Genomic DNA, 25,055 nt, shown 5'->3' on the forward strand with positions numbered 1-25,055 from the left:
CGGCACTCTCACAATGATCATAAAATAAAGAAGGGGAGCGGGGTCGGGGCAAGAGAGCCCCGAGCCTCAGCCCTCCGCCTCCGGGCCACCCCCAAGCGGCCCCGAGCTAGGAGGGGGTGGGGGCGGGGGGACGGGGCGTCCACGCTGGCCCCACATCCCTGTAGAGTCGAACGAAGGACACTGCCTGGGAAAGGGGGGTGGGGGCGCCCCGAGAACGTGCCCCGGGCGGGCCAGAGTCTCCTGGTTGCAGACAGCGGGCTCAGGGGCGTCCGGAGGGCGGCGGCGGGCAGGTGAGTCGGTGGCGAGACCCGGGCGGAGGCGCGCGCGCCAAAGTTCCCCAGCAGCGGCTCACGCGCGCTACGCGCTGGGACCGGGGACTGTCCCCGGCCGGCTCGGGGAGCAGAGGTGGGGGGTGGGGCGCCGCTGCCTCAGGGGCCAAGGAACCCGGCCCCGGAAGGGGCGCGCGCCCCCGATCTGGCCCGACTGGGCGGAGAACACTGCACCCGCAGGGGACCGGGGAGGGAACCGATCGGGGCGGGGGCGCGGGGCGCTGATCGGGGGCGGAGGTGAGGTCAAGTCCACGCTGCCCACTGCAGTGCCCCCCCCCCCGCCCAACTTCACTCCCAGGCCGGAGGGTGTCAGCGGAGATGTCACCGGCGGCGATTATTCGCTGGTGCGCGCGGTCGTGTGGCCGCCACTGACGGGGCGGGTGGGGGCGCCGCTGCCTCTGGGGAGACCGCCCAGAGCTGCGCCGTCAGCTCCGCAGCCTGCGCCCCGCGCACCCCGTCGCCGCGCCCCCGCTGCCTCCCGCAGCAAAGTTCGGCGCAACTCTGAGACGGACCCTGACTTGCGGTCCCTTCCACCTCCCACCAGGTCTTTGGGCAACAGCGGCGAACCCGGCGGCAGCGGCCCGAACCCAGCTCCGGGGCCCGCGCGGCGACAGCGGCAGCGAGCGGCGAGGCGACCAACCGCGCGGCGGGCGCTGGGCGGCGGGTGGGACACGGCGCGCCCGCCTGGGGCGTCTGGCCTGCGCCCCTGCCCGAAGCCCGCGAGTGGGCGCCGACGGAGCCGCGCTGCACCCGGCTGCTTGGGGACCTCGCCGGTGGTCGGAGCCCGCGGCCGCCTTCGGGGGCGCTTGGATCTTCGCTGATTGAACGGAGACCGCTCCCCGATTGACCGGACTTTGCTGGACGAGCGTGTGCGCCCGGGAGCGCGTGCGGAAAGCAGAAGGGCAGGAAGTCGGATCTCTGCAGCGAGGGTGGCGGGACCGCGCGGGCGACCGAACCTTCCTTATTTATGTGTCAGCCAGCGGTCGCCTTCTTCATCCGAAGACTTCGAGAAACGTGCCCGACCTGCGTCCCCCGCGCGTGAGGCACGGAAGGGCTGGGTCTCCCAACAACATGATTATCCATTAAACTCCAAACTTTTCCTTTTTTTTTTTTAACCCAAAGAATATCGGTGATTTTTGTCCACTACTAGGAAAAGAAGAGGGAGCCCAGAGCTCCTGGAATGCAGCAGAATCCTTATTTATAAACAAGCCCACGGTAGTGATAGGCAACACCCCTCTCCTGCGTGAATTTTCTATCCTATGGATATTGAGCGTGAGTTTTGAGACTGACGAGCCCCCCGCCCTGGGTCCAGCAGCCTCGGTCCTTTCAATGCCTGATCTTCTGCGGGACAGCTGGCCTTCCCTGAAGATCAGAGCCATCCTCTGTGTCATGGGCTGTATTCAGAGCATCGGCGGCAAAGCCAGAGTCTTCCGGGAAGGCATCACGGTGATCGACGTGAAAGCCTCCATCGACCCCATCCCCACCAGCATTGACGAGTCCTCCAGTGTTGTGCTCCGCTACCGGACCCCCCACTTCCGTGCCTCTGCCCAGGTGGTCATGCCGCCCATCCCCAAGAAGGAGACCTGGATTGTGGGCTGGATCCAGGCATGTAGTCACATGGAATTCTACAACCAGTACGGGGAGCAGGGCATGTGAGTACCTCTCAGAGGGGCCAGTCTATGTGCACTGTGGGGTAGGGGTCAGAGGGGGGGGGCTTGGGCTTAGAGGCCTGGGCAGGGGGGGAGGGGTGGTGGGTTAGGGAGACTTTAGCTAGGCCCCTTTTCAGGGGCAGGGAATCTGCTTTAGGCAAGTTTGGAAGGGACTTCTGAGACCCCTCCCCTGGGCTAAGTGACTGTGGAGGGTTTGCTTGTGGATCCAGGCTCTAGTTGTGGTCCTAGACCAGGGGTGGGGAACCTTTTACGGCCCAGCGCCCGTTGGAGATCTGTAACATCGTCCCAGGGCCCTGGCGGTCAAACGTGTAATGAACTCACCCCTAATGTGTTGGCTGGAACTTCTGCCTGGTCAGGCCTGTGGTGTTAGCTGGTACTGATGCTCTTGAGGGCCATGTAAGGCCAGCAGGCCGGAAGTTCCACTTCTGGGCCCTGAAGCCCTTCTCTTCCACTGTCCCTGTGTTCTCGCTGGGTGCTGAGAAAGCAGAGGAACCTTGCACCCTGTGCCTTGTTGGCAAAGCAAGTGTGCTGTCTGCCCACAGAGAGTCAGTGCCATTTGGAGTCACCAGGGAGAGGCCACTGCTTGGCCCTCGGGGCCCAGGCCTCCCTTTAAGGAGCGAGCGCGTGGCAGCTACTCAGGAAAGGAGTGCGGGGCCCTCAGACAGAGCCTCTAAAGTTTTGCAGTGCGCGGTGGTTGGGCCTGTGCGTGGTCCTCCAGCATTTTCAAGCGCATCTCTGGACCTGGAGACTTGCGTTGAAGTCCCAAACAGTATTTTGTCTGCTGGCAGAGTTAGTTCTTAAAGCCGCATTTGCTTCATAATGTAGAGTGACATCTTTCCCAGGCAGAGGGCCACGCTACAGACCTCCAAGGTTAGCTTCCCAAAGGTTCTAACCGGGCACAGCTCGACACAGCTCAGCCTGGCCGCTGACATGTTCCTAGGGCCTTTACCAGCCTTGATGCCAGACGCCGGGACCCACGGTCTTGATTCCCTGGCATAGCTCCTGCCCCAGAGGCGGCCGTTTGGAGGTGGACAGAAGGGAAAGGCATGTGGCCCTTCAAAGTGCTACTTTAAGAGCCTGACAGAAAGGATGGTTGTGGACAGAGTCCATGAAAATGACTACTGCCTGTCATTTCTCACTCTGCTGAGAGAGGTCCGCAGGCCGCCTCTGACCCCATGCCAACTGCACAGCTCAGGCCTGGGGACCACTCCAGCTTCTCCGCCAAAGCAGGCTCACTTCCTGGTTTTGCAAGTAAGGCACAGGAATTTCTCCAGGCGTTGGGCTTTATAGGACCACCTGAAAATAAGAGGGGTGGGGATGGGAGTTCCAGGACCCCCAAATCTTCTGGCTTCTCCAATCAAGACCTTTGACGATCTAAGGGAAGCAAGAGTGTCACCGTAAACCTGAACATGAGGTGTAATCAGTCACCCCAAGGAAGCTACATGTGAGGGAGATCTCTACACTCACGGGGTCCTCTCCATCACCCTGTTTTCTACGCCCAAGCCCCTCATTTCTCAAAAGCGGGTGTAGACAGATCCATTTCGGGCTGGGGCTACCTTTTCATTTTGAGAAGGATTGGAAGTGCCTCTTATTCAGTCTGAACATCACTCAGGCAGCTTTAAGCCCAGAAGCCGCCTGGGACTTTGCAAAGCTTCTAAGTCAAGGTTTTTGTAGGGTTTTTCGATGAATGCTTAATTTCTTCCCTAGAAGGGGTATAACAGACAGAGGGCCCTCTTGAACTTGGAAAGATACCACCCACTATGAGGAAGAAAGGCTGGGGTATTAAAGGGACTAGAGGCTAATGAGACAGATGTGTGGGCCAAAGAGAAAAGCTCAGCCTGGCTGCAGATCTGGTTCTGTCTAGCTGGCTCTGCCCCCTGGGGCCCTTAGAGCTTCCCCATCTGCACGTTGGCACTTACCCACCCGTAGCTTCAGGACTACACGTTGTGTTCTCTGTGCCACAGCTCTGCGTGTGTTTGGGCACCATTGCTGGATCCACAGACAAGCGTCAGGAGACCTGAGGTGACCTTGTCCTTACCAGGCACGTCCTGGGTTGGTTAAGTTAGACTTCATATGTAGATGCTTAGAGTCTGTAGGCAAGCAGTGCTGGGCAGGAGTCCAGGCTCCCTCACTTTTCAGGGGTTGACCTCACTCAGCAACTTCCAGAGCCGCTCTAGGCCTCTGTCTCCTTGTCTGAAATTGGGCCCCATTCTCATCCTTGCCATGACTTGCTGTGATAACTACTCGAGGCAACCCAAGCCAAGGACATGACTGTAAGTGGTTCTCATCTGTGACTTTATTATTAGGTGGTGAGTATTCTAGTAGATACAGGAGCCACTGGTGGCCTAGTGCTCACTCGGTGGGTTGCTAACTGCAAGGTCAGCAGTTCGAAACTGGCAGCTGCTTCTTAAGAGAAAGATGGGGCTTTCTATTCCCATAAAAATGTACAGTCTCGGGAACTCACAGGGGGCAGTTCTACCCCATCCTAGACGGTCGCTATGAGTCCGAGTTGGCTCGGTGGCAGTGAGTTTGGCTCATGCTACTAGATGGGGAGTGAGCCATGGTATGTATCTGTAATGAGCTGCAGAATCATGGCTAAAACTACCGCGTTGGGACAAATGTAAATTACACACAGTCGCTCGTTGTCTCCCCAACACAAGCCTTTCTCTTTCACACAGCATCTGCTCCTCGACTTTCAAAATATTTCCAATCATTTAGATCATGAAGCCATTTTCCTTCTCTCTTCTTCCCTGGTGGGCCCCTTCCTTCCTTCCTTCCTTCCTTCCTTCTTCTCAGGCTGCGCCCCTCATCAACAGGGTCCCCTGAGTGGCCTGCCTTCTGCATGGGGACCCATCAAATTTTCCCCAGGCATAATAGCCTTTGGAATAGGACAGGATGAGGGCAAAGGGTGATGTTCCCTGGGACATGTAGCAGGAGTCAGAATGATCTCCTCCTCTTTACTCTGGGAACTTGAGGGTTAAGTGGCCTCTCACAGTCTCAGTTGCCATCTGTGAAATGGGACCAAGACTGGAACTTGCCCGAGGGCCGCGGAGAGGAATCAGTGAGAGGATGGGTGCAGGTGATGACTGAGTCCTTGAACTCAACTCAGTCAGTCCCACAAAGAAACTGGCTAGTCACTCAGCAGGGTTCCCTGAGGCGAGGGGCCAGTCCATAAACAGAGTCCCCTCGGGAAACCAGCACCTTTTGGAACAAGTCTGGACTCGGCCCGCTTCCTTCTTGAATGTAAATCACTTGAGATGTGCTCTCAAAAATTCTTCCCATTTCCTCTTGTGAGAATGACTTGCTTTCTGTATTCCTAAGCCGCCGTGGCTGGAAAGCGGAGTGTTGGTGGGTCGGTGCCTTGACCAGAGCCCTCTGCCAGGCCCTTCCTCCCCTTGCCGGGCCTGCATCAAAGTCAGAACGTTCTTTGTGGCAGGGGGCTGTCCTGCACATTGTGGGGTGTTGAGCAGCCTCCCTGATCTTTACCTACCAGCCAACATGACCTGGTCTAATGTCGCCTGGCAGGGGAGAGGGGAAGAAAGGGTGAGATTGTCCCCCGTTGATGACCATTGGCCAATCTGAAACATTAAAGAGAAGCTTGAATGACTCCCGGTGGGGATGACCAAGCGGGCAATGGCATGGTTAGGGCTTTCATTCTTTACAAATGGGCCGGATTGAAAAGCCTCGTTCCAGTTCCACGTGCACAAGGGAAAGTCATAATACACCCCCCCCCCCCGCACGACTTGCCAGCTGGCGAGCCATCTCTGAGCCAGGCGGTGAACTTTCATAGAATGCCGTCCTTGGCTTGGCCGGTTTGAAATGGAATAAACACACAAGTCCTCCCGCAGCCCCCTGACTTTTTCAGAGGGGAGCTGCCAGCTTGCGAAGGTTCTATATGATTTGGGGGTCCAAACACATGGCTGTTAAAGCCCTCCCCCCGCCCCATCCATACCTTCTGCAAACTGTCGGAGAGAACCTGTGTCCGCTGCCTGCACCTCGGCAGTTCCTCCACCACCACCTGTCAGCTAGCACAGAGCTTCACAGGGACAAGTTACAATTGCAGGCCTGTGTGGGAGAGGCTTCTGGTTTACCCTTCTCTGCGGCCCCCAGGGAACCTGGCCAAAGGCCAAGGACATAGCCCTGCAACTGAGGCCTGGGCTCAAGGAGAAAGGGGACAGAGGGTCTCTGGAGGCTGACAGTCCTGCCTCCACAAGCTCAGGCCCAGAAGGGTCAGCTTCTCCAGTAATGGCTTTTCTGAGCCCCACAGTGTCCTTCTACAAAAGGGGACACTAACCAGGACTCCTTCAGAGTGCAGTCGGGGGCCCTCGATGAGATTGTGAGAGCCTGGTGCCGACTGCGCCCTCAGGATGTGGTCACCCCTAAGATCATTTTTACGGTGGGGCACCACTCAGTGCATTTTTGACTCATAGCAATCCCGCTCCACCGAGTAGAGCGAGCTGCCCCACAGGGTGGCCGGGCCTGCAGTCTTCACCGAAGCAGACCGTCACAGCTCCCTCCCACAGTGGGGCTGGTGGGCTCGACTGCCTTGTGGCTAGCCCCTGCGTGAGCTTAACCCACGGTGCCACCAGGGCCCCGGAATCGTCCGAATCAGCCCTAGCAGTAACTTGTTGTCGATGAGGAAATGGCCGGCAGACTCAGCATCAAGGTGACTGTCATGCTGCTGCGCTTGTTGCTGGAGTCCCCTGGGCTGGGGTCCGAGCCCTGTCTGGAGGGTCAGGGGCCTTGACCCAGGAGACCTCTGCGGGCCGCGCTGGGGTCGGCAGGTGTCATGAGGTGCTGGGCCACAGCAGTAGACAGGCCTGGGATGAGGCGACCCAGGCATCTCTCCCCTTTGGCGCTCTCTCTTTATCTTTAATTTAATTTTTAAAAACCTTCTTCCTATGTCTTGCTGAGGCACTCGTGAGTGAGGTCCAGCTTCTGGGACTTGAAACCACTTCCCCCAGGAGCCTTGCTCCATTCCAGAACACCAGCCAGGGGAATGTCCCCGTGGCCGCATGGCCTCTTCCTGAAGCCGGAGTCTGAGCGGTAGCTCTGCCTAGAACAATTGAGGACCACGCTTCCTCTCTGAGACCGGAAGGCAGCCCTCCCCCACCCCCAACCTCAGGGCTGGGTGGAGGGTGCTCAGCGGTGAAGGGGCGGGCAGGGGCGGGAAGGGAAGTCCTGGTTTTAAGGCTCTGGGATAGGAGGAAGTGGGGAGGGGCATGACACAGCCCCAACAGAACTCCCCTCGGACCAGCCCAGCCAAGCCACCTTCCAAGTGTCAAAAGCCAAGGCCGGTCGGCCGCCTGGGGACAAATCCACCTCAGTAACCAGAGAGCCGGCAAGGCGACCCTGAACTCCTTGGCGTGGGACCGACTCTGGGTCAAAGTGAAAGAGAAATCAATAATTGCCAGTGGTGGAGAAGCCTATTGCTTCTCAAGCCGACGGTGACTCACGACCGACCGCTCGTGCTGCTGAGTCCAATGGTCCCATGGGGTTTGGGAGGTGGTGACCTTTCAGAAGCAGGTCACCAGGCCTTCCTTCCTAGGCAGCTCGAACCGTCAAACTTTTGGTTAGTGGCTGAGAGCTCACCCATTTGTGCCACCCTTGGAGAATGGGTGGCGAGGTGGGAGGGCATTTCCTGAGCCGCTTTGGGCGCTCAGTTGGTAATGTCTATTACACTGTCACATCGACACGCCCTTCAACGGTTAGCCTCCTTTTAGAGTCTGTCCGAAGGACATCTTGTACGCCCAGCTCCAGTGCCTGGCATAGAGTGGGGGGCATATCATGATCTACCGGGCAGAGGAATCGGTGAATGAAAGAGCGAGGCACAAAGCTGTGGGCGCAGGCATGTTGGAGCCAGCCGGGCCCCCACAGCAAGAGCCCTGCGCCCATCAGACACCATCAGTGAGGGCCTGTCTGCAGCGTAGCAAACAATATGGCGCCCGTGCACACGTGGTGCGGGGAACCCAGAGATGCTCTCAGGAGGACCACATATCAGATCGTGTTTTTGTTGTTATTAAATGAGAAAACCAATGTTCTGAAACAGGGCGGAGGGCGGGAAACCGGTGTGTGCGTGTGCGTGTGTGTGCGTGTGTGTGTGTGTGTGTTAAGAGCAAAGGCCCTGAGTGGGAATGTGTTCCATGTGCAGCAGCTGCAGCGAGAAGACCTGGAAGGATGGTGGACCTAACAGGAATGTCGGGATGTGTAACCTCAGAGCGGGAGGAGGGGAGACGCAGAAGAGGCAGCTTTGCCTTCTCACCGTGTGCCCGCCTTTAGGGCTGTTTTTTGTCTTTTTTTAAATAACAAAACGTACAAAATTTATAACTAAAAACTAAAATGACATGGGCCCATGGGCCCTTCCTCCGAGTGTTAGGCCCAGGGCCCCTGAGCTGCTGCCTGGTGCCAGCGATAAGACTGGCTGGGCCTGGGCAGGAGGGGGGGTTTGTTGTTGAACCAGCGGCGAGGGAGGTGGACCCGTCAGTGCTCGCCTTGGACATGTGGGCAGGGAGCTGAGTGGGCTGGGAGAGGAGGGGCTGGTCACCTGTTAACCGAAGGGCCTCCCCATGGGCAGCAGTACAGGCTTGGAGTCGGGAAAGCGGACTCTTACGCTTGTTTGGACAAGGGCTCCTGGACTTCCTTTTTCTCTGCAAAATCGGGACCCAGTGAGGAAGCAAGTGCTGGGGCGGCGGGGAAGGGTCCCTCTCACCCTGCTGGAGCCTCGAGCCTTTGTGTGCAGATATTTTTAAAAATCATTGTGAATGGAGCGAATGGTTTACAGAGCAAATCGGTGTTAACTTTCAACAATGCCCCTACATTTTGTTTCGTCTCATACACTGCAATCTATCGCTTCCTCCGACCATCCCTTCTCCCTCCTCGTCCCTGTGTTTCCAGGGTCCCAGCCGCCTTCTCTCTCTGCCTGTCTGAACTTTGTTCTTGAGCGGATGCTGCCCTTTTGATCTCAGACGCGAGTGTACGAAAGATTGTATCCCTCTCCGCCACTGGTCCCCTTAGGCACCTGCCCATTATTTGGGCTGAAGGTTGAGCCATAGAGTGAAGGGTGATGGAGGGCCATCGTCTTGGGGGGTCTCTGTCCGGCCAGTCAGTGTGATCTTTCCTATGGTGTTGAGTTTTGTTCCACGTCTTTCTCCCACTCGATCCAGGACCGTCTGGTGGGACCCCTTCCAGAGCAGTTGGTGGTGGTCCCTGGACCCCATGTGGCCTTTCTGGTCTCAGACCCATGGGCTGTTGCATTCATCGTCCCTTGCTTCTCTCCGTTGCCCTACTAAGTGCTCCTTAGAGTGCCACCGTGAGGCCGTTTGTGGTCGGCGTCTGCATCCGAGGGGAGGGTAAGACTGAGCTTTACTTTAAAGCATCGTATTTATTTTCACGCAGGCAGGACAATATGTATGGCTAGCGATGTCCAGTCTGTTTTTACAGACCTTGTTTCTTAGAGAGACTGAGCTGAATTGGGAGCCCTGGGGGCCGGGGGTGGTCAGCCCTTGCAAACCACACGGAGCACAAGGGGTCAGCATACTTGGGACCTGGTTTGAGCGGATTCAGAAAAACATGTATGTATATCGTGACAAAGATGCCAGCATGCATCCATGGGGTTGTCCTGGCTTTGGAGCTGACCTGACGGCCACTGGGTTGGACTTGTCACAAAGTGACTTATCTTGTGGCAGAACTGAAGGGGTGTTCTAGGTGGCTATGACAAGAATTAGTCAGAGGTACGGCGCTTGGGAAACGCCAGAAGGAAGTCGACTTGGGTCTTGTGGCTCGAACAATCCAGAACCCAGTTCCCCAGTGGCCTGGAGAGCTCTAGGGCCGGAGGGAAAGCGTGAGAGCTCCTGCCTCAGTCCAGGCCCACTGCAGGGCGGATCCAGACAAAGCCTTTCTCTCGTTTCATGCACACCTTCGGAAGGCTTGGAAGGCTTGGACCTGGATCCCTGAACCCAGCACACTACCTGGGCCACCTCACCCTGGCCTCGGGTGCAGCAGCCTCAGTCTCACCTCCAGCCTCCAGGGCAGCCCCTCTTCTCCTTTAGGGTTGTGTGTGTGTGTGTGTGTGTGTGTGTGTGTGTGTGTGTGTTTCAATGAGAGGCCATGTGGGTAAGAACTCTCTCGGGTCGTGGGCTCCGGCCAGATGCTGCCTGCTCGTGTGACGGTGGATGAGCATCTTAGCTTCTCTACGTCACTTCCCACAGCCCCGGCTGGCTCCAGGGCAGTTGGGGAGGAGCCCCAGGGGAAGGGCATCCTGCGTGGCACACTCAGGGAAGGTTCCAGGTCTTGCTGGCATTGCTACACCATTTGCTGTTGAGTTGACACTGACTCACGGGACCCTGAGTGTGTCTTACGTGGGAAGTGTGCTCCCCAGGACTCCCTATGGCGGATGTTTCAAGAGTGGGTCGCCAGGCCTTTCTTGGGAGGTGCCTCTGGGTAGGCTCCACTCGAGAACCTTTTTGGTCTGCAGCGAGCACAGGAACTGTCTGCACCATCCCAGAAAGGCTGGCCGGGCCTGCTGCAGCTGCTCCAGGCTCAGCAAGTCCCGAGAGCAGAGACAACAGGCACTGGGGACACCCCAGACTCATCCTAGAGGAGCCCTGGTGTCGCCGTGGTTCACCACAAGGTCAGCAATTTAAAACCACCAGCCACTCTGTGGGAGAAAGATGGATCTTTCTACGCTCAGTCGCAGAACCCACAGGAGCAGTTCTTCCCTGCCCTGTGGGGTCGCGGTGAGTTGGCAGCGACTCCACCGTAGGGAGTGAGTGAGCCTCATCCCGGGCACCCCTTTGTGTCTACAGCATTGCTAGTTGCCCTGATTGGGGGCCGGGCACTGCGATGGCTTCTGGAGCTGCTTTGGTCAGCAGCACAGATGTTGTCTTGGTCCTGATGGTCCATCTGGGGACGGGAGCTTAGGCGAATGATTACGTAATTATTTCAGCACAGTTGGGCTTTTGCCAAGCTGCCTGGTCCCGGATTCCAGAGGGGCACCTGGCCTGGCATGGGGGTCAGAACAGGCTCCCTGAGCTGTGTGGGGAATGATGAGTGCTCTTCCCACGGGCAGGAAGAGGGGGAGAGGGAGGAGCAAGAGAGAGGAGGAAGCTGCCCCCAGTAGAAGGTACTGAGATGGGGGTGGGGTGGGGAAGTGAAACAGATGTCTGACGGGCTGGGGGTGGGGTGGGGTAGTGGGGGGCTGGGGAGGTGTGTGCAGAGACTGCTGAGGTGGGTCCAGACCTTGTTCTTTACCGAATCTGGCTTGTACGAGCACAGGGGAGCCTCGGTGGGCTGAGCACCATCGAAGGGAGGACCTTGGAGCTGTCAGATTTGTTTAGAGAGCCCCCCTCCCCAGGTTGCTGGAGGAGAAAAGACTGGAGCAGGCCAGGGGCTGCAGGCCTCCCAGGGAAAGAGGAAGGTGGGGGCTGGGCAAAGGCGGAGGAGGAGAAGGGGGGCAAGCCAGGGATGGCACTGGGGCCCGGTGTTGCTGCGGGCAGGGATGGGTGCTCCAGGACGCATGCTGCCACTGGGTTCCACCCTGGACCCGCCGCCCTCTTTTGGGCCTTCACACCTGCAAAGAGAAGGCTGGGGGTGTGATGGGCCGGGGTTGCTGCCCCTCCCTCCCGCATGCGCCAAGCCCGCTCTCACGTGGTGCTGCCATGCACGGCCTTGGCATTCTTAACCCTTTGTGAACAAAGCCCCCTTTTTCACGTCACCTTGTCATGAAGTTGGTTTTTGACTCCTGGCGACCTCGTGGGACAGAGTAGTTCCTAGGCTGAAATCTTGACAGAAGCTGATGGCAGGTCTTCCCTGCATAGAGCTGTTGGGTGATTCAAACCAGCAACTTGTCAGTTAGCCGCTTGGAGCTTAACCTTTCGGGCCATGTCACCTGCAGACCAGCTGGGGTCAGGGCAAGGAGAGCAGTGGCAGCAGGGTGCTCCATGGGCCTGGGAAGAAGCCGTGATGGGGACAGCACGGGACCCGTGAACTCCTGGGCAGCAGGAGCAGGTGGGTTTGACCTTACTCACAAAATCCCTCCTCTCCATGCAGACAGGGCTGAGGGTGCCTGGCTCTGCTCACACCTCTCAGTGGTATCTGCGCGTGGGAACCCGGGGTGGCCAGTTGCCACGGAGTGGATCCCCCTGTGTGCCAGAGAAGGGCTGTGCTCCATCCCAGGGTTTCCAGGGGCTGATGTGGGTCACCAGGCCTTTCTTCCGAGGTACGTCTCAGTGTGGACCCAAACCTCCAGCCTTCCAGGTAACAACAGCTGAACGTGTTGACTATCGACATCACCCAGAGCCCATTGCAGGTAGGCACCCTTATTCTCCCCACCAGGCAGACGAAGGTCAAGGTCCCCATGTCACCCCTGCACAGCACGTAGCAAAGAACGGAACCTCTGCCTTGATGCCCAAGGTCGTTTCAGAGCTAGCAGCAGGACATTGTAGAGGGGCAGAGAGAGGAATGGCTGTAGCCCTGTGGAGTGTACCACTGAAGGGCCCGTGGAATCCGAAAACATGGCTGAGCTTAGGGGGGAAAGGGTGTGGATGGGATCTGGGATCACACAGCTGTTAGGGTGAGAAGCATAGTTCTCTAATGCCCCCGGATGTCCCATCTGTTGCAATGTCCTGTGCACTGATGCGGATCAGTGTCACCGTTCACCACAAAATCCTTGCTAGGTGGGTGGGTAATCCGGCTCACAGCTAGCCCACCCCAGCCCCTGCCGTCTAGTCCTTCCTGACTCATTGGCGGGACAGCGTAGAACTGGCTGTCCATGGCTGTCATCTGTTTAAAAACATTCCCCCCCCCCCCCGGGGTTCGCATTTTAAATGCCATGATCTGTTCCTGAGGATGGGGTGCAGACCGCCGGCTCCCCACTCGATAATTCATACCCGTTCTGCTTCACCTCGGAGATCCCGAGCTCAGCGAGCCCTCAATGCTCCCCTCTGCCCCCTGCGTCTCCTGCTCCCGTCCTGCCTCCTTTCCTGCCCTTTGTACTTTGTTCTTGGGTCAGTGCTGCCCCCTCGGCTGTCTGGGTGGCTGTTCCCAGGAGCACCTGCCTCCCTAGGGTTACTGGTCGGTCGCCTCACGGGCCTGTCTAGTGCTTGGCTGAAAAGGGAGCCAAGGGGGTGGGTTCATTCCCGGACTTGAGGGAGACGAAGGGCCATTGTCCTCGTGGTGCCCTCCAGGCTCCGTCTGACCAGTCAGCCGGGTCTCTTTTACGGTTTTGAGTTTTGTTTGTCCGACTTCCCCACTGACATCCAGCCACCTTGATGGAAACAGACTCCTGCCGCTTTGTCCTGGGGACGGCTGGTGAGTGGCTTCGAACCACTGACCTTTTGGTTAGTAGCCGACTCAACACACACCGTTTCCTGACGAGAAGAAAATGGAGGGTCTAAGATGGTAGCACTCATTGCCGCTGCTGAGGTCAGCTCCTGGGCTGGTCTGTGGGGTCCTGGGATCCGGGGGAGGGGAAGACCACAGGGACCAGACCGTGCCACAGTGGCCTTGTGGGGCTTTGAAAACATGATGTCACAAGCAGCAGGGCTAGTCACTGAGTCTGAGGACTAACTCCCATGAGATTCCAACTCATTGCCTACCTGTGACTGTGTGGGGGCTCGGGCCCTTGGGGAGGGTGGGTCGAGAACCAGCAGCCCCAAGTTCAGCTAGAAATTGAGCAAGAACTACTATTCAGACCCCCCAAATAAGCCCCGCTGCTCTTGGACGTGAAGGGAGGGCGGGGCGAGGCCAGAGGAGATGGAGGTCCCCTAGAAAGTTTGCTTTCTGCCTTTAAAAAAACCACAAAGCCCATCCCTGTGAGAGGGTACCTTTAGAGCCAGGAGGCGGGTGAAGCTTTGCTCAGAGTCTCTGCCAGATGGGCCTGACCCCGTCTCCCACCCTCAGCTGCCCCTGGGGAACTGGGGTACCACCTGACCCGCCGCCACCATTGTCACTGCCCAGCCTATTGCTGCTGGTGCTGGGGCCGCCGGACAGGGGCCTGGGAGGACGCTGTGGTCTCTGAGGCTCAGGGACTGGACATCTTTGGGGACAAGTGATCCTAGGATGTTTTGTGGCTCTTCTGCTGAGGTGGTGGCTGTTGAGTCCATTCCGCCTCACAGAGCGGTTTCCTGTGCTTGAACCTTGACGGACGCACATGGTGGGCTTCTCCTATGGAGCTGCTGATGGCCTCCGACCTTCCACCTTTTGGTTCGCCGGGGAGCCTCATTCTCTTTCCACTGCCAGGCTCATAGCCACCCTATAGGCCAGGGTGGACTAGGAAGCCTGTATTCTGAGGAGTGGCTGGGGGTTTCGAACTGCTGACCTTGCTGTTAGCAGCCCAGCTCGCAGTCACTCTACCACCGGGGCTCCCTGCCTCCTCCAGTGGCCCCGGAGTTGCTCCCTCACTGCCAGCACCCATGCGATGTGGCTCCATGGAAGGATCCATTCTAGAAACACCCGTGTTCCTGGAGAGAACCAGAGTGGGCGGAGGCGGGCAGGGTGTCCCGAGCCAGCCTCAGCTTGGCAGGTGCCAAGGGAGGAATAGCTCTGGGGAGAGTCATCCCCCCCGCATCTTAGCCAAACCACCTTGGGACGTGGTTCTTCACCCCGACGTGGCTTCCATCTGTACGACAGGGTTAGATGGGAGTGATTGTGAGTCTGCTTCACGGAGGGGCCTTACCTGGGGAGGTGCCCCCCACCCCCAAGTGCTGCTATGCCAGCTGCCACACGGGAGCACTGGCTCGGTGTGCCACAGAGCAGCTGGGGACAGGCTGAGAGTTCTAACGATGACGGGGACAGGAAGAGCTGCCAGTACTTACCAGCCTTTGCTTTGCAGTTATTATCCAACGTGTCCCAAGGCCAGTGTGAGCCTGCTGGCCTTCCCAAAATGGGGAGGCAGGAGTGTGAGTGATGAAGGGCCACGGCTTTGGGATGGCATGGGCCAGCTGGCTCTCAGCGCCGGACACGGGCTCAGACCTCAGACCCATCTTGCAAGGAGTCCGCGGTGCCGATGGAAGGCTGGGGTCTGCAGCGCCCGGTGCACAGGACACAGGAATGAGTGAGAATGTGTGGTGCTCCTAGCCACGGCCCAGGTGCTCGGGTCCTTCCCCGTGGCTTCCGAGGTCTGTAAGGCTTCTGGGCTGAGGGACACAGTGGCACGTGGCGCTTGGCGCAAGGTAAACACCCGCCGATGGGAACTTGCTGAGGGGCTTTGCACGCCTCCCATTGATCCCAGCGGCACGTGTGTAGTGGGCCGGGGTTCAGAGAAGGCTGGGACCTCGCCCAGGGTCTCGCGCCAGTGTGGGGCTGACTGGGAACGGGCAGCAAGGCCTGTATTCAGGCTTTGAGCTTTGGAGCACTGGGCCACTGGGCCTGCCCCAGAAAGGGAGCCTTCTGGGTCTCCCAGCACCTGAAAGCAAAACAGCTACAGGGCAGTGTGTGGAGAGGAGGGGGTGGTGGGGGTGCATGCTGCTGCACAAAGTCCTCTATGGCCCCCTCCAGGACCTGGCCTAGTTACCCCTGGTAAGTTCTAATGCTCAGACAGGGTCACTTTGGTCATGGCAGCTGTCCTCCTGCTGCTTCTAAGCAAGGAAGAACCAAAGGACCACTGCTGCTGCTGGGGGGGGGATGGGCCTGGGAGCCCCCCCTCACGCCCCTTCCAGGTACTGGCTCCACTCTGGGCAGAGGGGCTAGAGAGGCTGGACCCTCCATGTGGCAGTGAGAGAGGCGCTTACCCCCTTGGGGGCTCAGGTCAGGAAATTCCCTCCTTTTCACACTGAGGACACTGAGGCCCAGAGATAGTGGGCATTTGCACTGACCCCCCACCTCCCACCAGCCCCTGGAGAAGGAAGCTGGCTGTCACACTGGGGCAGGTCTAGGCAGGGCCCAGCCACCTGCACCGCTGTGCTGTGTGGCCACCTGGGAGCCCACGGTCTCTGCCTGGCCTGAGGTCTGTGCAGGCCGGCACTGGCCCCAGTGGGGCACGCTGCTTGGCCTGGGCCCAGCCTGCACCAGGCCTCTCAGAGAGGGCAGCCGCCAGTCTCCTCCGGGAGTGTCTTGTCTCACTACCCAAGCCCAGCCTTGATCTGGAGAGTCGGGCCAGAGGAGGGGTGTGGCCTTGGAGAAGGGTTGGGTCTGGGGAGCCCAGCTCCCCCCAGCACACTGGATAACTGCTTGCAGTCTGTTTGCAGAGATGGTGAGCCCCATGGTGGGCAGAGGGGACAGGGTCAGCTTTGTGTACACGCTACCCTCAGGTTCCAGCATGGCTCCTGGCCAGCTACAGGGCCACCGCCAAGCTTTCTTGAGTGACCGGGTGTGTGACCTGTCCTTCCTTGTCTTCAGGTCCAGCTGGGAGCTCCCAGACCTCCAGGAGGGCAAGATCGAGGCCATCAGCGACTCGGATGGGGTGAACTATCCCTGGTACGGCAATACCACGGAGACCTGCACCATCGTGGGCCCCACCAAGAGAGACTCCAAGTTCATCATCAGCATGAACGACAACTTCTACCCCAGCGTCACGTGGGCCGTGCCGGTCAGTGAGAGCAACGTTGCCAAACTGACCAACATCTATCGGGACCAGAGCTTTACCACGTGGCTGGTGGCCACCAATACCTCGACCAACGACATGATCATCTTGCAGACGCTGCACTGGCGGATGCAGCTCAGCATCGAGGTGAACCCCAACCGGCCCCTGGGCCAGCGGGCGCGGCTGCGGGAGCCCACCGCCCAGGACCAGCCCAAAATCCTGAGCAAGAACGAGCCCATCCCGCCCAGCGCCCTGGTCAAGCCCAACGCCAACGACGCCCAGGTGCTCATGTGGCGGCCCAAATACGGACCCCCGCTGGTGGTGATCCCGCCAAAGCACCGGCAGCAGCCAAGACCCCGCTAAGTTAGATTCACAAAATAATAACACTGCTCAGAATGGGCCCCGACACATGCTGTCATTCAGCAAAATACAACCATTCTACCTTTCCCAGCGGGACGGATCGCACTGTGCTAGCGCCCAGGTGGCCCCCTGCCCTCTTGCTTACCCGCTGTCCTGCGGGGAGTGGGGGAGGGAGGCCCAAACGGGACAGACAAACCCTACATGTGCCCCTCAGTGTCACCTCCGCCCTTCTGTCCCCCCACCCTTTCATTCTCTCCCAACAGACCCCCCAAAACCACTGCTCTTCCTCGTTCTGTTTCTTTCTCCTCTTGGTACCGCCTCGCTGTGAGGCTCGGGGACGGGAGGAAGAGGAGCCACCAGGCAGGAAGCCGGCCCGTGGGGCCATCAGCTGTGCCGGCGCTGCCGGGTCTCTTGCCCAGTGCCGGGGTCTTCCTGGGCCTGGCGCCCCCTCTTCCCTCCGTCCCGCGTCCTTATGCAGACTTGCTTTGCCAAACTTTTGCCTTAAGCTGAATTTCAAGGGAAAACCAGGATGGGGCGAGGAAGCGGGATCTCCTACTTCCTGGGCTTTTTGTCTCTGTCAGAGGAGGAAAGGGGGGGCTTGGGTCTAAGAAGGATGGAGGGGATTTGGGGCCCCTTTTCCTGGTTGCCCTGGAAGGGGGAACAGACTGACCCCGCCTAAAGCCCCACCTTCCTCCCCTAGCTGAGCCTCCCCCAACCCGCGCCCTGGTCCCTGTAGAGAGGGGCTGTGAGCTCTGGGTCTGCCTGGTACCCTCTTCCCCTCTCTCTCCTCGGCAGCCTTAACTTGCCTTGGGTAGATCTGGGACGAGGAGGAGGGTCCCATGAGCTGGGGGAACTTCACCATCTGGGTCCCTGGTGCCCTCTGAGGCCCACAGCACCCCCTCACAGTGAGGGGCTGCCCCCTTTCCATTTGCACTTGTCTGGAAGACCTGGAAGGCCCATAGGGGGCCGCCCCAGGGTGAGAGAGCAAGGTAAGGCCCCTTCTTGCCCCTGTGACTCCTAGCCTTCCCCCGCTGTCCTTGGTCGACAAGTGGACAAGACAGCAGATGGGGGTCAGGGCTCTGGCTCCTTCTCGGGGATGCTCTGGGCTCTTGGGGATATGGCAAGCAGACAGGGCATATGTCCACACTGATGAGTGTGTAGGGGTGGGTGCGGTGCCACCAGAAGAGGGCCCCCAAACCATAGGCGGTCCCAGAGCTAGAGAATCAGGGCTGGCCAGGTAGGAATGAGTCCATAACACAGCAGCATTGGAGCCCCACCTCGGCCCCTCCCCCCCCCCCCCCACCGGCCTGAGCCAGCCCAGGGGAAGTCTGGGGCCACTGGTTAGGTCCACCCTCCCTTGGTGTCCCGGGTTCTCCAGAGCCCTGGGACTTCGTCTAAGGTTTTGTAGCAATGCCGGGAGCTCTTTGAGGACACCCTGCTAAAGCCACATTCCTGCCAGCTGGCCCAAACCTGTAGCCACATGGCCTGGAAGCACCGGCTCCCCCCGCCACCCACTCCAAACCAAGAACAACCAAGCACAGAAACCCTCCGAGAAGCCCGGGCTCCGTGTCTGCTGCCCATGGGACCCCCGTGAGTCACAATGACACCAGGAGGGGGGTGAGGCCCCTGCCTCCTTCCTCGCCGGACGCCATCATCCGCATGACGCCATCATCCGCGTGCTGCTGTGCTTGTTCATGGGTGCTTCGTGGCCCCTCCCCTGTCTCCTAAGCCAGCTAGTGTACCAGGGCGAGCAGGAGCCATCCAGAAATGAGCCAGGCTGGGAACACTGGGTGTCGCCGGGGTGGACAGCAGGTGTGGTGCTTAGGGAGCCCCGAGTTGTGACCGGGATCCCCCCTCTGGGAACTGCTGTGTCCCCTTTGTGTGTTTGAGGCCTGGGCCACCAGGGAGGCTCTAGTCTCGCATCAGGGAAGGGGGGTCCCCAGCTCCCCTTCTGAGGATGGGGGTGGGGTGACAATGTCACCGTGGCGACATCTGGCCTTTACCTGGAATGGCCCTTCTCTGTACTCAGGTCTGTCTTGCACTAAAGAGGTGCAAGGCCTCAAAAGCCAGGGTCCTGGCTCTGGCTGGAGTCATTGCTAGGGAACTCTTATTGGGGTGGCAGTGGGAGAGAACAGTGGGGTGTGTCCTGGGCTGAGAGCTCCCCCAGCCTGCACAGCTCTGAGGCAGGGGACAGCATTGCCCTGGCTGCCTCTGCTGCTGCCTGTACCCCACATGCTTGGCGCCCAGCTGCCCCTGACCCAACTCTCTGTCGCCTCCTGGACCCCTTTCTCTCCTGTCTCTCTGAAGACCACCCCAGAGGCTTCGGGTCCCACCGAGGCTGCTCAGCTGAGCCGGGGCCTGGTGCCCAGCCTCCTTCCTCATGCTGGGAGCACCCTGGTGTTCTTGACACTCGCTCCCCTTCCAGCGATAAGAACTGCCCTTGGTCGCAAGAGGACTGTGAAATCAAACCCATGCACTTACCAGGAGGCACCAGACTCTTGACAAAAAATGTAAACTGAGAGCTTTTTAAAACAAAACAAAACAAATATAAAGAGAAATAAAATGTAATTTTAAAGTATGTCTGGCTGTGTCAGATGGGCTGTGGAGGATCCTCTGGGGGTTGATGGCATGGGGGGGGCGAGCAGGGATGGTGGCAGGAGGAATGACTATGTGGGGGTAGGGTTAGGGGGCAGTGTCCAGTAGAGTCAGGCTGAATCCCTCATGGACCTGAGCCTGCCTGCAGTTTCAGTCTCCATCGGAGGCTGTCTCTGGGACCTCAGTCCTGTGCCCCAAAGTGCTGCCTGGCTGGTGCCATACATGGAGGTGGAGGGGAGGAGCAGGCTTGGGCAGAGCTTGGACGTAGGGGCAGCTTGTGTTTTCTTGGGCAACAATTGAGACCCATGTGACAATGGTGGTCGGGTATTTAAATGACCCTTACGGTAGCCCCACCAGGAACCGGCAAACTTGGCCTCACACAGTCAACCCAGGGAGGACAAGGCCAGCCGAGAGCAGTGCCTTGGGTCCTGTCTGCTGGGAGTGGCAATCGAGGGGGTGCATGGGACAACACAGAGGAAATCCCTCTCCTTTCTTATCTACGGTGGGCCCTGATGGCATGGGGGGGGGGCTCCGAAGGTGGACTCTGGGTTGAAGCCCACTGTGTGAGCTTCGCAGGGCAGGGCACCCCTCCTAGAGGCCGCCTTCCCTCGGGTGGAAAATGGGGGTTTGGTAAGGAGCTGTTTCGTGGCCGACGGCGTGGAAATCCTGCTCTGCCAGTTCCGGGTCCCTCACATCACCGGGGTGGGGGTGGGGGTGGGGGTGATATCACGAACCCTAGCCTACAGATGAGGGAACTGAGGAAGAAGGAGGTCCAGAAGCTGCCGAGGGTCTTGTGTGGGGGCCAGTCGGGGCCATCCCATGAGCCCGGTCCTCAGGATTGGACGCACAGCCCAGCAGGCGGGGCGGTGGCAGTGGGGGGATGGGGTCGGCACTCAGTAATGATTAGATGCTGTCATAAAGACGTTGCCAGCTGCAGGTGCTCCTCAGCCTGAGGTGCCAGGGCAGGAAATGCTTCCTCTCCCCCACAAGAAGCCCTCTCCTCGCCCACCAGGGGCCCAACTTGTTGCCTTTGAAGTGAACCCATTGCCCAGTCAGCTCCAGACCAGAGGCTCCTCCTCTGGGGTGAGAGGGGCATCATGGAGGGGGGGGGGCGCATCGGTTTCCTCCCAGGGGTCTCCACACTGCAAGGAACCACACTCTGGGTTCCTGCCTCCTGCCTGCTGCGGCTGAGACACCGAAGCAGGAAATTGCATCAGTTCTGCCCGTGGCAGGCCCTCCGCCCAGATGGCTTATGGGTGGTGCGCTGCTCCCAGCAGTGGTTTGGCTTTGAGTGGTACAGTTGGCCCCTGGGCTGTGTCCACAGGAAGTGTGTGTGTGGGGGGGGTGTCTGTGTGTCGGGTTGGGAAGCGAAGCAGGGGACTGCCGTAAGGCACAGCGGGCGAGAGCAGAGGTGGCTGGCTGTAGTGGATGGACGGACGTGTGGCTGAGCAAGGATGGGTGGCAGCAGCCTGCATGTGTGGGCAACGACTTGGAGGGGGTGGGCAGGGGGCTTGCAGGGAGGGAGGTGACAAGTGAAGTGGCTTCCAAGTGCCATTTAGCCACATAGTGGAAGTCCTCCGGCTGCTCAAGTTGATAGCAGGTTAAATTTAGAAGCCCCAGATTGGGATGAGCGAGAGCTGCAGACACCAGGCTCCATTCAGCTGTTGCAGGCTGCTCTCTCTCCGGGGCGTGGGGAGAACAGCTGGGCGGGGCGAGGCTGACCCGCCCCAAGACCTCTGGGGGGTGGGGGGGAAGCAGCAGCTCAGCAGTGCCTCTTGGCAAGCCCCCAGGCAGCTCGCCTTCTCCTCCAGGGACCTCCTCTGGGAGCCCAGCCTCCGCTCCAGGGGACGTGTTGCCTATGCCTTCAGGCCGCTCAGAAACCAGAGGGGAGACAGTTTCACTGGGGACCTCAGGAAGGTGTGTGGTGCCCTCTCAAGTTCTAGAAATTTCTAACAGCGGCATGATCTTTCTATAACCCTTGTTTTTATCCATCTCTTTGGTCACCAGCTGCCCAGAACCAGCCAGCCTGCTTGAGTAACCTCCCCCCCCCCCCCAAACCATCGTCCACCTGGTTGGGAACACAGGCATTGGATTACAGCAGGGGTTCTCAACCTTCCTCATGTCAGGACCCTTTCATGCAGTTCCTCATGTGGTGCTGACCCCCACCCCAAAATTATTTTCATTGCTACTTCATCACTGTCATTTTGCTACTGTTATGAATCGGGAGACCCCTGTGCAAGGGTCGTTTGACCCCAAAATGGGTCTCGACCCACAGGTTGAGAACCACTAGATTAGAGTGGATGATTTGGATGCTCTAGACATTATCCACCATCCTGAGTCATCCATACAATAGCCTAACAAGCACCTGTTAGAGGACCAAAAAGGATCAAAGGGGGGGGGCGGGTGAGAGTGGCCATAACGGGAGGGTGGAGGGAGGGTGGGGTGGAAAAGGGGAACCGATTACAAGGCTCTACATGTGACCTCCTCCCTGGGGGACGGACAACAGAAAAGTGGGTGAAGGGAGACATTGGACAGTAAGATATGACAAGATAATAATTTATAAATTATCAAGGGTTCATGAGGGAGGGGGAGAGCAGGGAGGGAGGGGGGAAAATGAGGAGCTGATGCCAGGAGCTTAAGTGAAGAGCAAATGTTTTGAGAATGATGAGAGTAACGAATGCAAAAATGTGCTTTACACAATTGATGTGTGTATGGATTGTGATAAGAGTTGTATGAGTCCCCAATAATGTGATTTTTAGAAAAGGGGATCAAAGGGATTCGAGTCACTGTACAAGCTGTAGAATTTGCTAGCATTTCCATTGGAGAACTGAAGGGAGCCCTCGTGGCATATATACTAAGGTGCTTTGGAAAGTTCGTGGAAAACTTTCACGAACTTTTTGAAGCCCTTCATACGGATGCCAGCTTCAACAGATTGTGTGCTTTGAAAAGGCGCAGTTCGTGGCCTGTCATTTATACATCAATAAACGTGCAAGCAGGAGTGGCGGGGTGGTGGAGTGGGGAGAGATTGTATCCGTCAAAATCATCAGGACGCCTCCAAAGATCCCAGCTATGCCAGGACCCCACCCCACCCCCACCGTGGCCAGAGGACACTCTGGCACTGCCACCACTGATCACACTTCATGTTCATCTTCCCATTTTATAGATGAGGAAACGGAATCTCAGAAAGAGTGACTTGCAAGAGGGTCACTGGCTCCAAAGACCCATCTCCTGACCCTGCATCTGTGTTCTTTCTACTTCACCACGTGGCTTACCCCCACCCCCCACCCCTGCCCCTACCGGTTTTGCTGGGCGGCCTGTAAAGGGTGGTTTTGCTATGTTGCCCAGGCCCCCAACATGACAAATACCAGCCAGTCCTGGGGTGCCCCGCTGGCACTAGGGGATGGAAATGATGAAATACAAGACAGTGCGGCGTGGCTGAGCAAATGGGCTCAGAATGTGTCCGTCCAGAGAGGCAAACTCAAAAGATTGACACTCAGTCCTGGCCAAGGCAGCCCTGCTCTGGTCTGGTCCCGGCCCGCCCCACTTGTCTGAGCCCATTCACGGCTGGGCAAGCGAGCAGGGGCATCCAGTCCTGCACGGGTGCAAGCCTGATTTGGATGGAAGCACTGCTGCCCTGCTTCCTAGTTGATGGCCCCTGTGTAAGCAGACAGATGAAAGGTGGCGGGGCTGGGTGTTTATAGCAAGCAGGTGCACTCGGGAGCGCTGTGCTGTTCCTGGCCAGGCCACTGGCCTTGCTGAGTGGGACTGGGCAACGACCTGACCTCTCCGTCTCGAGCTTCTTCACCCAAACCAGAGATGCGCGGCCCGAGGCTGCCTCCCTGCGCAGGGGCCAGCAATCATGGCCCCATCAGTGCTCAGTGCATGCAAATCGTGCCACCAACTCCACTGCCGAACCCTCTGGAAATCAGGGTTCCTGTTAGAAGCTAGAAGCTCTCCTCTCTTACACGTGACTAGCTTCACTCAGGCGACGGGGATCAGGCTTGGTTACTGGCGCTTCTAAGCATCTCCAACCAATCCATGCCGAGTGCAAGGCAGACAGAGCAATCTTGTCCGTGACATTGAGGGGAACCGCACATACGTGGAATCAGCCATGTTATGGAGAACAGTTCAAGAGTATTTGGTGTATTCACCATGTTGTGTAACTTTCACCCACCTCTATCTAACTCCAGAAAGTTTCCACCGCCCAGCAGGAAGAGCCTGCTCTTGTCATGCTGCTGTTCCTCATTCCTCCACCCCACCCTCCCCCGGTAACCACCAAGCTGTGGACTTACCAGACTGGAAATTTCACAGAAATGGAGTTGTACAATGCGTGTCCTTGGGGCCCTGGTTTCTTTCACTTAGCATGTTTTAAAGCGTCACCCATGCATCTGTACTTCACCCATGTGAGGGCTGCCTAACACCCCACCGGATGCATAGTCTCCCTGCCGTCAGACCCATTCTGACTCATAGCAACCCAGTGAAGGGGCTGCCCCTGTGGGTTTCTGACACTGCCAGGCCTCGTGGGAGTAGAAAGCCGCCTCTTTCCCTGGCTGGCTCAAAAAGTGACTGGCGGTTTCAAACCGGCCACTGTGTCGTTATCAGCCCAAGACATAGCCCACCTCACCATCAGAGACCTTGTTGAATGCACCCACCAACATTTGTGTATCCATTCACCTGTGGATGGGCATTTGGGATATCGCTAGCTCTTGGATATTGTCCATAATGCTGCTACCAATACTGGTATGCAAGCATCTATTTGATTCTTTGTCTTCAATTCTTTAAATTATAAAATATTTTAAAAGTAAGTAAAAACAACAACGCCCCACATTAAAAGGCCGGGTCCAGATGGATCGACTGAGGAGTTCTATCACACATTTAAAGGAATACTACCAAACATTCCTACATTAACTGTTTCAAAGTACATAAATGGACAATTTACTACTAAACTCATTTTATAGAACAACTATGACTTTAATGCATACGTCAGTCAAAGACAGCACCAGAATGGAAAATTATAGATTGTCATCTCTGATTGTGCCAAGATTTTCAATAAAATCCTAGCTGACGTAATTCAACAAAGCATCCTTAAAAAAAAAAAATCAAGTGAGATTCACACCAAATATGCAAGGATGGTTTAGTATTAGAAAAACAATCAGTGTAGTTCACCACATAAACAAAATAAAGGAGAATCAATCGTGTGATTATGTTAATTGATGCAGAAAAGGCATTTGATAAAATTGATGATCTATCTTGAATTCTTAAAAGTTCAATAAAATAGGGACAGAAGGGAAATTCCTCAGCATAATAAAGGCTATATTCCCAACCAATTGCCAGCATCTCACTTAATGGAGAGAAACAGAAAACATTGCCTCCTTCAAGCGGAAACCAGGCAAGGATGCCATTCACCATCACTTGTATTTAATGTAGTCCTGGAAGTGTGAGCCAGAGCTCTAAAACATCAAAAAGATATTAAAGGCATCCATATAGGCACAGAAGTAGCAAAACTCTATTTGCAAATGATATAAGCCTATCTATAGAAAAACCCTAAGATTCCATTGAAAAATTACTGGAACTAATGGAAAC

The 25,055-nt window shown here is 57.5% G+C and overlaps 1 protein-coding gene across 1 annotated transcript; it reads left to right on the forward strand.

Annotated features, from left to right (window-relative positions):
• The first annotated feature begins 1,135 nt into the window (after positions 1-1,135).
• Positions 1,136-19,390, forward strand: FAM78A (family with sequence similarity 78 member A). Its single transcript, XM_075559089.1, has 2 exons — positions 1,136-1,981; positions 16,334-19,390. Exons 1-2 carry the CDS (start codon positions 1,659-1,661, stop codon positions 16,878-16,880), a joined length of 870 nt encoding a protein of 289 aa, XP_075415204.1. The 5' UTR covers positions 1,136-1,658; the 3' UTR covers positions 16,881-19,390.
• The last annotated feature ends 5,665 nt before the right edge of the window (positions 19,391-25,055 follow it).

This window comes from Tenrec ecaudatus, chromosome 10, assembly GCF_050624435.1.
Source record: "Tenrec ecaudatus isolate mTenEca1 chromosome 10, mTenEca1.hap1, whole genome shotgun sequence".
NCBI classification, from domain to species: domain Eukaryota; kingdom Metazoa; phylum Chordata; class Mammalia; order Afrosoricida; family Tenrecidae; genus Tenrec; species Tenrec ecaudatus.

Bases quoted from the DNA above. Each gene is read 5' to 3' on its own strand.
- FAM78A (XM_075559089.1), top strand. From the start codon at position 1,659: ATGCCTGATCTTCTGCGGGACAGCTGGCCTTCCCTGAAGATCAGAGCC. The intron at 1,982-16,333 runs GTGAGTACCTCT...CCTTGTCTTCAG, and splicing joins CAGTACGGGGAGCAGGGCAT to GTCCAGCTGGGAGCTCCCAG.